This window comes from Rhyacophila brunnea, unplaced genomic scaffold (genome assembly GCF_057557595.1).
Source record: "Rhyacophila brunnea isolate RB1 unplaced genomic scaffold, BYU_Rbru_1.0 scaffold_10, whole genome shotgun sequence".
Lineage (NCBI taxonomy): Eukaryota > Metazoa > Arthropoda > Insecta > Trichoptera > Rhyacophilidae > Rhyacophila > Rhyacophila brunnea.
Window position 1 is genome coordinate 20224701 of NW_028232752.1, and position 15096 is coordinate 20239796.

A 15096-nucleotide genomic window follows, 5' to 3' on the forward strand; every position below is an offset into this window, starting at 1 on the left:
ATATTTATATTTTTAGATTTATATATCAATAATTATATATGTTTTGTTTCAACTGAGCATGCGCAATAAAAATAAATTATGATTAAAAAATGTTAATTTTTTGGCCTCCTCGATAATTAATAGCCCAGATCACCTTCAAATATAAATCTGGCTTTGTTTAGCCCATCAAAAACTGGGAGGTATTAGCATGATAGTACCCAGCAGGCCACAAATTTCTAAGAAAAAAAATCTATTAAAACATATATTTTTTGGAAATATATTAAGAGATCATAAAGACTTCTTGTATTTCAACATATTTCCGAGAGATATCAGTATGTGTACCTACAACAAATTAATCAATCGACCAGGGTTAATATTACTATAATAATGAGTGTAAGGTATAGTCCACGCACTTTACAGAGTCACTGTTGTACGCTAAAATTGCTTCGCTTTGCTTTGGTATTATTTGTGTGTATGCATTAAGGCCTGTAATCAAACTCTATTTAGAACCGCCTGCAATCATAACATTCTCACCCATTGGTAAGGCGTGCAGTGTAGGAGAGGAAAGGGCGGAGTTTCTATTGTTATTGAGAGTCCCTGGTAATAAACATGCCATAAACTCATTCTTTGCAATCATCTACAGTGTATATTCCTAATGCCAACTAAATAAATAATAATACACAATGTTTTCATTGAATTGTAACTATCGGTATAAGTAAATAATATATAGGTACCTATGTTCTAATGTACGCATTTTTATTCCATATTTTATTAAAACAATAAGTCATAAAAATATGCTTATTTACCGTAATTCTTCATGCACATCTTGTGTCAATACTACCAAAGAACACCGACACAACTGCAAATCGTTTTTAGCGTACAACTGTGCCGCTGTAGAACGAAACACCTATACATCGTGGTTTTCTATAAGCAGCCCTTGCGCGCACGGAATTGAAGAGCTTATGGCATGGCATACATCCGGCAAGAATTTAAGCTTTGCTACGATTTACTCAACGTGGTCACTGGTGCACGTTGAGTAAATAGTTGAACACTCAGCATATTCTCTCAATAAATTATCAACGAAAACTCTTCAATAAACGTCCATATATACGAGTACCTATATATTGTTGTATGATTATCTTTGATACTTACTTATTTGATATTTTTCTTATTGTTTTGACCGAAGTACATGTGTATTGATTACAAATCTATTTTATTGCATGTCTCATAATGCCACCACTAAATGTATTTAGTATCTACTTCTTATACTATATCTCAAGCTTGTATTACATAATCAACATTGCCTCATCAAACATGCGTGGGGAATTCCCTGAGGACGCCTTCGCAAGACTTGCAGCAGAGCTTCTCAAACGTGGGTACGATGCAGTAGCGCGCAATCGCGGGCAGTGAACAATATTCACTTCTGTCCTTGTTGCAGTGTCGTCTTTCATGGATCCGCGGCCCACGAAGCCCGCACTGGCCGCGGCAGTTTCGCCAACGTGTCGGCGGAGGCGGCCCGCAATTGACACTCCCTGAACAGTACATTGGTCTCGTTGATATACCTGGTCCGCAAGATGAGGAACACTGAAAATTAGTTCAAACAAAATATTATCATTGTATAAAAAATATGAAATAACGAATATATAACTAGAGAATCTTGTGATCGAGAAATCTCTAAAAATGAACTTGATTCCCGTTTCTCTAGATTTATGAAATTTAGAGGAGTTGTAAATAACTTTCTCGTAAATTCAATTTCTTCTGAGGTAATAAACTTAACAGTTCACACACGGTGATAGCCTAAAATATATTAGGATAGCTACATGCGCTTCATTTTTACAGTGTCCATACTTCCATAGGTTGTATCTTCCATTGCCTAAGAAGGCAGGTACTATAGCCTGAAAACCCGACGTTTTGTAATCAACTGAATACCAATGACTGGTGTCTCTACTCGGCGAAGATATGAATGCCGATATACGTGACGAGACAGAGAAACTGGTAAGTATATACGATATATCCTTAATATAGATATCGGAGACGCAAAAAAATAAAATTATTTTGGTGAATTGAATATTACTGCCTCTCCTTCTTCCATGATTGAGGATCGTAGCCCGGGTGATCAATGGGTTGTCCCCAATTTTCTCGACAGTGGAAGACCCATGGCACTCATAAATAGTTGAAATCATCTGATGCATCGAATGTTTGCTTTACTACTCGGCACATCTAAAAACATCGCGGCGCAGACAACACACGCGGACTCTAACGATCCTAATAATTATGACAGTTAGACAACGCTCATTCCTCGTAGTTATAGATGTAGAGTAAACTAGGAATTCATCGCTAGTCTTAATGTATCAATTGTCTAAGCATGGGAAATGTGCCCGTAATGTTAAGGAGTAAATGCGATAGTCAGTGGTACCTGCAAAATGTTGTTAAGCCCGGACCCAACATGAATATTTTCTCGACACTGACACCTCCACCCCTTCATAGCATTTTCTGTTTGCGCGTCTGATAAGAAAAGACGAACAATGGTATATTGCAGTACATTACAATCTATAATATAATTACGTGGAATTGCTGCCAAAAGTTGGTAAGTCGATAATTTAGGTAAATATTTAAAGTTAACAACGGATAATGTGTCTATATATGCTATGCTACATTAAAAAATCAATTTCATCCGATATATAGAGCATGCACGTAAAGCACAAAGTAATTAGCATCATGCCTGATTTTAGAGGGAATGTCAAACTGTTAAGATTGCAATTAGTCCATAACATGATTTCGAGACTTATCAACTTTTGGTAGTCATTATTTCGTTGTAGGTATTCTGGTATTACACTATCATAATATTATCAAGAATCAAAACGTAATTATGTGATACCTGTGTCCATGGACCTTCCATCCAATAAGCAGGGCATGGATTGCTATTACAGGATTTGCTCACATCTGGCTTATTATCGGAACATCGAGTCGGGTCCACCATATATTTCCACATATCTGCAGACGATCTATAAAAATGCAAACGAAAAAAAAATATTATGGTGTTCTTGTGAAGGATCGAAAACTATGTAAAATGATTTAATATTTTTGTAATATTATAATTCAAGTGCTTAAAATCAAACAACGTTATTTAAAAAAAAGGCTTTTTTAGATACACGTTATTTTACATTCTCGGCTATATGATAGTCAAACGACTTAACGTCAATCTTTTCTAGTTTCTTCTTAAATCGTCAGTAGAGCTTAATTTTAACCATATAAAGTTACTCTTGTTTTCATATATTTTTTTAAAACCATACCTATAAATTGTAACATCACCGTAAGCAAGATAAATGTACAATACACAATAAATTATAAAATATGAATATTAGGTTTTAAATAAACATCTCCTTTGTTGAGTTACGTTTTGTAGCTCTCCTGTAATGTGGATTTTTTTTTAGATAGTGTTGTTTCACATTAAGACCTCGAATATATTATGTATGTATTTAGAAAAATACTGTCTACCCACCTACATCTATTTCATAAAACCCAATATTGTGGTAGTGTCCGTTAATTATACGTTCAATGAGGTGAACCGAAGTAGATAAGTAGGAATAAATAATAAAGAACATGTTATTTAAAAATCCAGGTAGGTACCTATCAGAGGCGTGCGGTGACTTTTGGTTGTAAGGATGTTGTTGAAAAAATACATATTTTATAATATGTGTAGGTACATATATAAAAGTTTTTTACTACTATAGAACCATTTGAGAAATTATAGTTAAGGGGAGACATGCTCAGCGTAGGTCAAAATGGAGCTTTTGTTCTATTTCAAAGCATGATCCTGGACATACCTTAAACGTTGTAGATAATCTATTTATATAATTTTGAAACCTTTTTCCCGCTTACGGTTAGGTACATGTTCAAACACGCGCGTTTACATCATTTTACTCCCTACTTCAATTATAGTTTGTCAATTTATGGCCACGGCCGTATGTTGTAGCTTAACTACTGGGGAATGCCAAAAGAAATGGCGTGTTTCAAAAAAATACTTCCTTATTCTTATGTCAATAATTATTATAAAGCAATCATTGTTCGTAGGATGTTTATCACAATTGAATGGTCAAAGACATAGCTTAAAATTAATTAGTATCTTTAGAATTATCTTTAAATGTGTTAATCTTGCCCATTTTTTGAATAATAAAATACCTAATTCTTGTCAAATCTTGTCACCGAGATTATCAATATAATTTTTTATCGTAAATATTTCACTATAATAATGTCAATATAAATTATACTGATGGTTTTATAAATGCGCTTAAAAATTAATAAATGTAAAAAATTTTAACACCACTGCACATTTATGTACTGAAATATGACTATATTTTAAAACATTAGAGCGAGAGGTTCAAAAGAATACTATTTTATGTAATAAAAATACTTTATGCAGTCATAAAATGTTTAAAATAAATATAACGGATAATAAGGCTTAAAAATTATGTAAATAGATTATCTACAACGTTTAAGGTATGTCCAGGATCATGCTTTGAAAATAGGAAAAAAGCTCCATTTTGACCCACGCTGAGCACGTCAAATTACACTGAAAATACACAATATTATAGCATAGTATTTTATCGAATATTTCTGGGCATGCTCCGCATTTACAGCATCTATGGATTGCACGCTACTGGTACCTACATATGCACCAGACTCAATTCATTGGTAAATGAATGCCTCTTTATATAAATTTAGTACCCATATTTAATCCTGACATTCATTATCATATTATCTAATGATTTTTACCTCTACAATTTCATTCTGACTAGGTCTTGACATCTTCCAGCACCGCTTCCCAGTTGCAAGCATCTTTAAATCCTTGTGAGGCAATTTAGCTATCTCAATTTTGATCGTCCGGGTTTTATATTGCTCTCTGGGGAGGCGGGACATAGCCAGTATCCACTATGCACGCAAGTGATCCAGTGCAGTTTTCATAATATTATGTCCCCCATAAAATGTGTATAGCTCTCCATTGCACCTCAACTTGTAAATGCCATTTTGTTTAATAGTTATGGAGATTCCAACCCCATATATCAAAACCATAGATATCTCGGTGTGTAGCAGTAGAGGGTGGCGAATGCAATAATCCACAATTTATGGTGGAGAGATATTTATTTAAAAAGGAATAATAATGTTAATTTATAAATGCAACCGACACCCTTACTAAAAAGACAGAGTTCGACTAATTTGCTTGCCTACGATCTTAGGTGAGTGGCAAGTGACGATATTATCTAATTACCACCCCATCCCGCTTTACCTTCTACCTAAAGGTCCTAAAGCTAGAACCCTTCTCAGAATGGTTCACTGGAAGTAATTTTGTCTCGGCAAATAGTCTGTCACTTTATTATATATTATCCTTAAATCTAGTTAAATGTACAGAAATATAAACATGTTTTAAAATCTCAATAATAATTATTACAAAATAAACTTAGCTAATTCCTAGTTATAAGACTACTAGAGGTAGGTTCCAGCATAATCCCTGTAAATGAATGTTGGTAGGTATAGTATGTTCACTGCTAAATAAATTAAATACACTTACGTATAATTATCGACGGACATTGGCACACAGTAGATCTGTCTGGTGGAAAGTCCCCCTTCCCCACACGTGGTGCTGCAGTATTCCCAATCGCCCGGTGCCCAGCGGAACTTGCAACTGCAATTTTCATTTAATCAATACTGTAATATTCCCATCGGCACGCTATAGCCCGGGAAGTTTCAAGAGTTTTCCGGGAGAATGAGAAAAAACTACCATAAGGTAGTACTAGTTCAAAAAAACCTCCTGTAGAAAAGTGGTGTTTTAGGTTATACGTTTGAGGGCTCTGGAAACGGTTGTTTGCATTTTCGTAAAATCTTGAAAAGTCAACAAAAATATATAAGTGGATACTTAATTTCTTTCTTATAGATATATCTTCTAAAAGGTTGTGTATATACTAAAAAAATCGAATTTGAGATCAGTTTTTTCAGAAAATATACTTATAAGAAAGATATACTTAAGACAATTTTATTGACTTGCTCATTAGTGGCACAGGTGTCCATATAGATACATCGATTTTGTCGTTGGTGTGACATGAATTTTTATTTGTTTTAAAAATTGTTTATTTACATTTTTTATGTATCTGTAATATAACAGAGAATGAATAGTGAAAATAAAATTTTCATATCGTTTTTAAGTTTTGAGATAATAACCGATAATAACAGATAATAACAGCGTGACACTTATGTTATCAATTTATTTATTTTGGATTTAATGGTTTATTAGTAGAATTATTATAAAGTATGATAGTTTTCAATACATATTACACACACGCTAATATTGCATTTTATTCACTTCGTTCTGATTTCAGATGTTTTTTTTTCTTTCAAAAAATAAATCACAGCGTCGATTTTTTCTATTTTTCTGAATAAAATAATTTAACTCATTAAATTGTATATCTGCTAGAACCATTGATTTTGATGTACATAGTTTTGAATATCCATCCTATCAAGATCCATCAGTGTTCTTATTTTCCACATTTTTCCCGTAAAATCGATATTTTGTGCAGCTAGGTGTAATTGCGTGTAGAATCTCCAGTTGCAGTATAAAATATCAGATTGGTTTATCTATGTTCTTGCATTCCTAGATTTCACTTGTGTGTCTGCTTTTAATTGTCTATGATTTAAATTATCGATTGTTCCACCACCATCCTCATCTGTTAAAACCGCAGGATCTGGTCGGTGATGAGATAAATAATAATATTATATTCGTCGACATTCTCATCATCACTAGCTTCATAGAGTGCATCCAATGCATTATTTAACAGCATTTCTCTTTCTTCAATCTTGGACATATCCCAGAAACTAAATAATTTGACAAAATGAGAATAATATATGTTATAAAAAATATAGTGATAACAAACCATAATTTAAATTTGTAGTGTTAAGTGGCACGCGTATCCATATGGACACGCATTAATTCATTATGCAATAACACCACATAAACAAAAATAATTCCATTTCTAATTACATATAATGAAACTGCACACGTTTATAATGCATTCAATGATAGAAATATTATTCTTTGAAACAATATAATCAGAAAACCACGGTTACCTTTAACATAAGTCCATCTTTTTGTGATTATAAAACGAATGGCCACTTTGACACTTGAAATTAATTTTATTATGTCAGCTAAATCATTCAAATGACGAACAATTGAAGCAGTGTACTTATTTCAACTGACTAACGTTTATAAACCAAATTATTGTTTTAAAATAACAAGTAAACTGTACTACAATAATTGCGTGTCCATATGGATACGGGTGACACTAACGTGAGCCATTGGGTCTGGCACTAAAGAGTTTTAACATGATACGAGAGTGGAGACTGCTATTTTTGGTTCCAACGATATTTGGTTTGTCATTTTTGTTCAATGCTACTGCTTGAATTTAAATATAATATATTTAATAATAATCATAATAGAAAAATATTTTGTACAGCGTCTGCACACGTGTATGAACTTACTTGCACCAATAGTGTGTATTTTAAACGTTGTCATTGTAAGGTACTATTTGACAGATTGTGAAAATCGGTTATCCTCAAAATGAGTTTCTACGCGGTGTATTTCATTGTTTTTACCGGCAGGTTTGCCACTATCGTTCGCACAAATATCGCATAGTCCAATTGTCAAGCGAGAATACTGAACTGTGGTGTTAATAATCTTACCTGTATTCGCTGCACTTCCTATCCAGCTCACTATGCGAAGGACACTTGGATGGATGCGTAGTCCTGTTCTCTCTCTGAGTGTCCAAACATCTTCCACCTGGTACTCCGGTGCCGTTAGATTCGCAACTGCATTCATCAGACCAGACGAACCTTGCCGGTGGAGAAATCCGCGAAGGGGTAAACGAAGAGTTAGGCATGCCGTGTATCGTATAGTTCACTTCGACGGACATCTCGACAGTGTTCACGTACTCTTCCGGTGAAGAAACCTGAATTAAAGAAATGTTTGTATAAGTTATTTATTGCATATTTTTGAATTTGTACTCGGCTTTAACCGGAGCATATTAATTGCGGTCATCGCAGCTGACTTCAAAGTAATTTCAAAGTAATAATACTATCACTTTGTCCATGTGTATGTATATATATAATGTGTTTATTAATCAATAAATTATGGGTCGTTTCATCAATTTATTGTCAGTAGTAATGTAAAGGTTTTCCTACCTTAATTTAATATACTAAAACCGATAGCCAACATTATAACGCAATTCATGTAACAACTACTAGTTTAAATCGTCGTAATTAACTAAGAAGCCCGTAGCTTAACTGGAAAAGTGTACTGGCGCAAATCCAGCAGATACAGGTTCAAGTCCCGTCGGGTGTCGTATTTTTTTTTTACAAAATGATTTTTTCTAGTGTAGATATGCATGAGATGTTTTCAAATTATATATATTCAATATATAGAATGTTACATTCTCAAATTTCGTATATATTCGTTGAATAAAAAAATAGTTTATTAAAAAATAATCAGTTCGCAAGCATAATAAATAATTATTTCGTATCTAAAATTGGTTACCGTATCTGGAACGGTTACTGTTACGACTCGCTAATGAGTACCCGGCTTAAGAAGACAGAAAGGTTTCAAGTTGAATATACATAAATTAATATCAATTAATGTGACATTTTGATTTTTACTGCGACTTTCTTATATTATTAGGTTATTATGTACCTATTTAACCTAACTTAATTAATCTAAGATAACAATATTTTTTTTTGTGATTTTACCGAGGCTTTGACTGCGACTCGCTGTCATATCGCCTTTTCTCTTCTAGAAGGGGATCCGTTGATCAGGTCCTCACTTCTATTCTGTTAAATAACTTTACAATTTTGCCTAGCTCTTCCGTCTTACCCACCGCCAGGACACCTTTCAATTCGTCGACATTCTCATGGATATCCGCAATTTGCAACTGTACTCTGTGAAGTTCATATTTTGGGCATTGTAGTGCTATATGTACAATGTCCTCTAAAACATGACATTCATCGCAGAGTTGCGATTAGCTTCTTCCCATTAGGATATCAATTCTTTCGCATATTGTGTGCCCTGTTCTTACCCTCAGTATTAACTTAAGCTCATTCCTCGTCAAAGAAGACTCTACAAACCAGGGCACCTCTCGTGGTGATGGTAGAATAGACTTACTCCATTTCCCCTTTTTTAATGATGCCCTATGGTGAAAATCTATCCACATACTTTGGCCCATTTTCTTTATAGCCTCATTCCAGTTCAGGTTTTCTGGTATCCACTGATATGGTACCCCTGAATGGCCAGCTTCCTTTGCCAGAACATCCGCCCAACAATAAATTAAATATACATAATTTGAAAACATCTCAGAATCGTATCTATTAATTCGAACCCGCATCCGTTAAATTCCGGCCAATGTGATTTACTAATTGGGCTATCTGCACCCTACCTTATTGTGATGAAAGTAACTAATATTCATGCTTCTCAAATTTCCCTAATTTTGGAGACTAGTTTTTGTGGTTTGAATCAAGGTACCAATATGTAAAAGGCTATTACTAGCCAGCGTCAGAAATCTCTCATAATTTTAGTCTTGTTTGTTTTTGAATTTGTTGAATAATACAAAATATTTAAATAAATTATGAATAGTTGATGTGTTTGTAACTATCACTAATAATAGGTGTATACATCGTCAAACCCCTAATAAAAGATCATTAAATATATTCAAGAGGTGTAAAATCGTCAATACTGGGAAAATAGTGGCAACATATTGGTAATTTAATGGAGTTCACTAATGAGATATATCAACACATATCAGTCTTTAAAAAAATATATTAGTTAAACAAATAATGTTCTTACAAGTTACTTACGAAAGGCGAAACCCGTGAAAAAACGACTCAAACGGAATAGTCCAAGACTTAAATCCATTTGAATTTAAATTCAAATTCCATCAAGCACCTTAGGTCGATAGTATTAATACTATATTTAAATATTTGATTTGAAAACGAGCTAAATATATATTATTACAACATTTTATTAGGTCGTATTCTTATTTGTCCGGTGGTTCTTTGTCCGGTACAAATCTTGCAATCGATTTTTAACTAACTTCCCGACTAGCTAGACATTTGAAACTTTTAGAATATATTATCTGAGCACGATGCCAATGCATTTTTTTTAACACGTTTAGCCATCTTTAAGTACAATTGAATTCATTTTCAGTTAATTCTGTTTTGTATGAAAGTTATTTGTCCTAGCAACTAAATTATTAATATATGCGTGCGTTACTATGAAAATCAATATGACATGTCAAAATGAAATTTTTGTGATCGTTAAAGCTAGTCAAGTCAAGTTTATATGATTCAACAGAACATTTAAAAACGTTGTATATATAAAGCTATTTTTATGTTGTATTTATTTTTGATAATAATATGTTGGAACCATCTAACTGAATGTGAAAAATCGTATTTATAATGTTGAGTGTACCTATTATGCAAAGTACATTTTTAAATATACAATAAAGTACCGGTTTGTTATCCATCATTCATAAAATTCTTTCACAAAAAAGCTTTCACTAAAGCACAACACTCCGCTACAACTCAAAAACCTTATCTTACCCTGTTCTAGATACATTGATTAATTATGCGGAATCCTCAACAGTATTGGGAATTCGCTTCCCGAAATTGACCTAATTACCACAAGGGATGGAGATAAGGGGTCGATGCAAAAATACCACCATAGTAAGCCTACCCAAACTATAATTAATAATAAAGTAATCAAGTCGGTGGTCTACTGAACGTTAGCTAGATAGGTACCATAATTAATTACCGCCTAGTGAAGAGTTTTTTATCGACACTTTCCAAAGTGATACTGAACTTATTTTCACATCAATGGAAAAACTACTAGCGACTACTTAGTACTTGGAAGCTTTATAAACCTAGCTCAGTAATTATATATAGGTATATAAATGTTTACTTATATACCGAGATCAATCAATATTCAGTCAAGAATACTTTTGATAATTTTTCTTCGTTAAAAGCTTCTCTGTAATTTTTGATGTGTTCTAAATATATTTCAGGTAAATTGGCGAGATAAAAAAAACTATAGATTTGCTGAAAATGAAATATTAAAGACACTTTATTCAAATAATTCAATTATGTAACTAACTTGGTACTACATCAGTCAGTAAAAGTTTTAAAGTGATATTATCTTAATTGCTTGTCAAATGATACATTTTATGTTATTAACGTTAAAAGACTACAAGACTTACTTTCTTTAAAACTAAAATAAATTTTGGAAAGATCCTGGCACCATCTACTTTCATTCAAATTGGATGTTATACCTTGGACGTATTATACATTTTGATGTAATTAGTATTGCACCAGTTGTTTGTAGTAAACAACATTGGCTGGAATATAATGGATGCATTTTCCAATATGTTTTACCAATTAAGTCACCTGCATGTTACATATTTACGGTATAATTAACCCATAGTCATGCAACTGAAGCGCTTTACGAATTTCGCTAATATTGGCGGCTGGCTTTTGTGGTTTGGATCAAGGTACAAAATTAGGTAATTACTTTGATAACTAACGAGCTACAGGAAGCTTTCCAAATTTTAGTTGCACGTTGTTAATAAAAATATTTTTTATTCAAAAGATTTGAGAATATACACTATATAAAAAACTACTTATTTGTACCCATCACTTTGTATTGTGTAATTGTATTGTGCTTAAACCCAAAGCATGGAGGAAGTGGCTGACATCCGTGTCTTGTAAAAAAAGATCTCCGTTTCTTTTATTCAATAAATAATTGAAGAGATTTGAGAATGTAACATTCCGTATATTGAACATACATAACTTGAAAACACCTCATATATATAGGTACGCACAATAAAAAAAGCATATTTGAAAAAAATACGATACTCGACGAGATTCGAACCCGTATTTCCACTGGTATCGCACCAATATGTTTTAACCAATTAAGTATTAAATATTTGACGAGAGCCGGTTGTCGGTAAGTAATTAAAGTAATTACTATTCCTTGATTTAAAACACAAAAACCAATAGTCAATAATAACACAATTTGATAAGCATTTCAAGTGGGACCTACTAGTTTAAATCATCGCAATTAGGTATGAGGCTCGTAACTTAATTGGTTAAAGCTGATTGAACCGATACTAGTGGATAAAAGAATTCAAATCCCGTTGAGCATCGTATTTTTTTCAAATGTGATTTTTTCTAGTGGGTATATTATATCTTAAGTGTTTTCAAGTTATGTATGTTCAAAAACTTAAGAAATCTTTTTGTGAGTCGGTTAAAATCCACATATAGACTTGATGAAATAAAAAGTGTGCTAATGTGGTACTTACTCATGTATTATAATTTGTTAAATGATCGTAAATAAATATTATATTAATTTCAAAGTGAACACTAATAGTAACAGTTTGGTAAGAAGCCTTCGCGTCATTGTTGAGTCGTACTGACATTTAATTTTTATGAATGGAAATATTTTGTTGACTTATGTATCTAAAATGAGTGGCAATAATGTATATGAGTTATTTTCCTGAATGGTCCGTGGATAATGGCCGGCTATAATTTTATTTGTTCATACTCTCAAACGAGTCCGTTACTCGCCAGTCTGATTCAATTTGCAAGGGAGTCGCTTTGTGGGGTGGCAAGGTAATACGAAGGGAGGGTTGTCTAAATAATTTTTAATTCCTATCAAAAATTAGTGACCAATATGATATAGTGCAAAGCCAATCAAAAATAATCCAGTATTAATGGAATGCCATGATGAGACGTGACGCATCTAGCTTTTAGGTATATGAATATCTCGGTACCTTTAATGAGTTTATTTTCTTATAATATATTTGTCTTGGATTATTTTGCAACATAATATTATGAGAGAAAATATATGAAAACATATGACAGTGAGACAAGAGAAGACATTAAACACACACATATTAACGTAAATTCTAAATTTGAAATGTAGAAGTCATTTATTTAATCGGATCAGAAAGAAAACAAATGATGATCAAATATTTTGACAGATGTTTACAGTGCGGTAATAGGATAACAAGTGACAGACTAACGAGAAAATATTGTGTTATCCTGTAACTGTATCCTGGCTGTAACCTAATGTTACCTTAGGTAATATAAACAATTAATCAAAAATAGAAACATTATGGATGAGGAAGGACCATGAGCTAAGCGTCGCCGCTTGACATATAACGAGTTCAACGATTGTGTGTTCGGCAGAATCTACAAATATTCCGTATATACGTATATACGTAAACGTATGAGAGTGAGATGGAGACATAAAAAAGGTAATATTTTGATAGTTAGCAAAGGAGTAAATAATATTAAAAAAAGGTTGTGCTAACACTAGTGTTCTCCATATTTTTATTTTTATACGGTGTTGAGTCATGGACCCTGAAGGCAAGGGAGCGGAAAGCAATTGATGCCTTCGAGATGTGGTGTTGGCGCCAAATTCTTCGTATTTATTGGACAGATCACAGGACGAACCGGTCAATCATCCCGAGACTGCAAATAAAGGAACGGCTCTCGACAATATGTCTGAGACGCATTCTGCATTTTTTTGACATATTGTCCGGCGCGGACCGGACAACCTGGAGAGACTGGTGGTTTCGGGTGGCCTCCAGAGAAGAGCGTCGGCGCGCTGGAGCGACCAAGCGAGGGACTGGGGATACCATTCATTCTGCCAGAAGAGAAGCGGAAGATCGAGAGGGATGGAAAGCCTTGGTCGCTCAAAGGATGGCAAAATATAAAGGTGGTCACGATTCTCAGTCATGAGGGTACGACAAAGAAGAAGATAAAAATGGCTAAAGAAATAATTCTCCTATGTCGTAATATAAATTTCGTTCGCCTTTGGTTCACTGTCATGCCGAATATATGTATTGTCCATTCATTACTAAAATAAATTAATTGATACTTATGTTATTATTTAAATAAGTAGAGCTTTTTTGATTCTTATAGAATTCTGCGATTCAAAAATATTTGATTATTGAGAATTTCAGATTGGTCTATTGATTTCTCGAGATAATTTGTGAATTTAAAAAAATACAAATACCAACCAGAATCTGTAACAAATTCCGTGAGACTTTTTCAAATAAAATTCTTGGCAACGCTGCTTTCGAATCGTAATTAGTTATGTACTCCTCCTGGTAAGAATTTATGGAATTCTCGACCTTCTCATTGATGATTTCTGATTGACAAATGACAATCTGTAAATTTATGAACACAAGTGTCGAGAAACGAGAATTAACTTACGAAGAATTTTGATGACAAGCTCTACTTATTACTGGTACTGTTTTCAGTACAACTGCTCACGGTGAACTATGATACGGCGAACCGCATACGTATAATTTATATGTAACCAACCGCTATAACTCGGATTAAAGAAGTAAAATAAAATACAAAAATGCGACACCATGTCAGACGGGCTGGGAATATGAAAATAGACTTTCAAAGGGCAAATTGGCGACGTTTTCATAGAACGTTCGCCCACTTTATAATAAAATGATGTTTTATTATCATCATTTAATCTTTCGTTATAATACCATGTAATATTTATAGTGCATCGATACATGTATCGAAGCGATTCAAAATTGCAACTTGATGGGTCCATCCAGTTCAGTAATATTAGTCTCAATCATATCTCAGTTTCAGTATCACACGGCACAGTATGCACTTCCACCAAGCCTCGGACCAGTGCACTCTCTCGAAACATCTCGTTCTGAAGCATTCACTCAACGTGCCATGGACTACAGCTGCACTTCCACTGAGCCTCGGGCCGGTAACATAACTTATGTATCATTAACTATTCTACCAACTGTATACTGTTTACGCACCAATAAACTCTCACTCTTCCATTCATCTGAGCAACTTCCAATCCTACTTTCATCACTACTCTGGTCATCCCTAAAGTCGTCTCATCCCTCTACAATCAGACCGTCTAAAAACTATTAATATTACTAACACACCTTTTACGGTGATAATATTTTGGAATGCGAATTCAAATATTTAAAAACCTGACAGTGATTATCCAGGCATTTTTTTTTTTTTTTTTTTAAATAT

The 15096-nt window shown here is 33.5% G+C and overlaps 1 protein-coding gene across 1 annotated transcript in view; it reads right to left on the reverse strand.

Moving 5' to 3' along the window:
- Positions 1 to 1175: 1175 nt before the first annotated feature.
- The window catches only part of LOC147078985 (A disintegrin and metalloproteinase with thrombospondin motifs 1-like), a 76007-nt gene continuing 62086 nt past the window's right edge, over positions 1176 to 15096 (reverse strand). Inside the window, exons 14-17 of the mRNA XM_085952203.1 lie at positions 7711 to 7976; positions 5549 to 5662; positions 2858 to 2984; positions 1176 to 1563 (exon numbers count right to left, since the gene is read on the reverse strand). Coding sequence (XP_085808329.1) covers positions 1288 to 1563; positions 2858 to 2984; positions 5549 to 5662; positions 7711 to 7976 — 783 coding nt within the window. The 3' untranslated portion in view covers positions 1176 to 1287. The remainder of the gene's footprint in view (positions 1564 to 2857; positions 2985 to 5548; positions 5663 to 7710; positions 7977 to 15096) is intronic.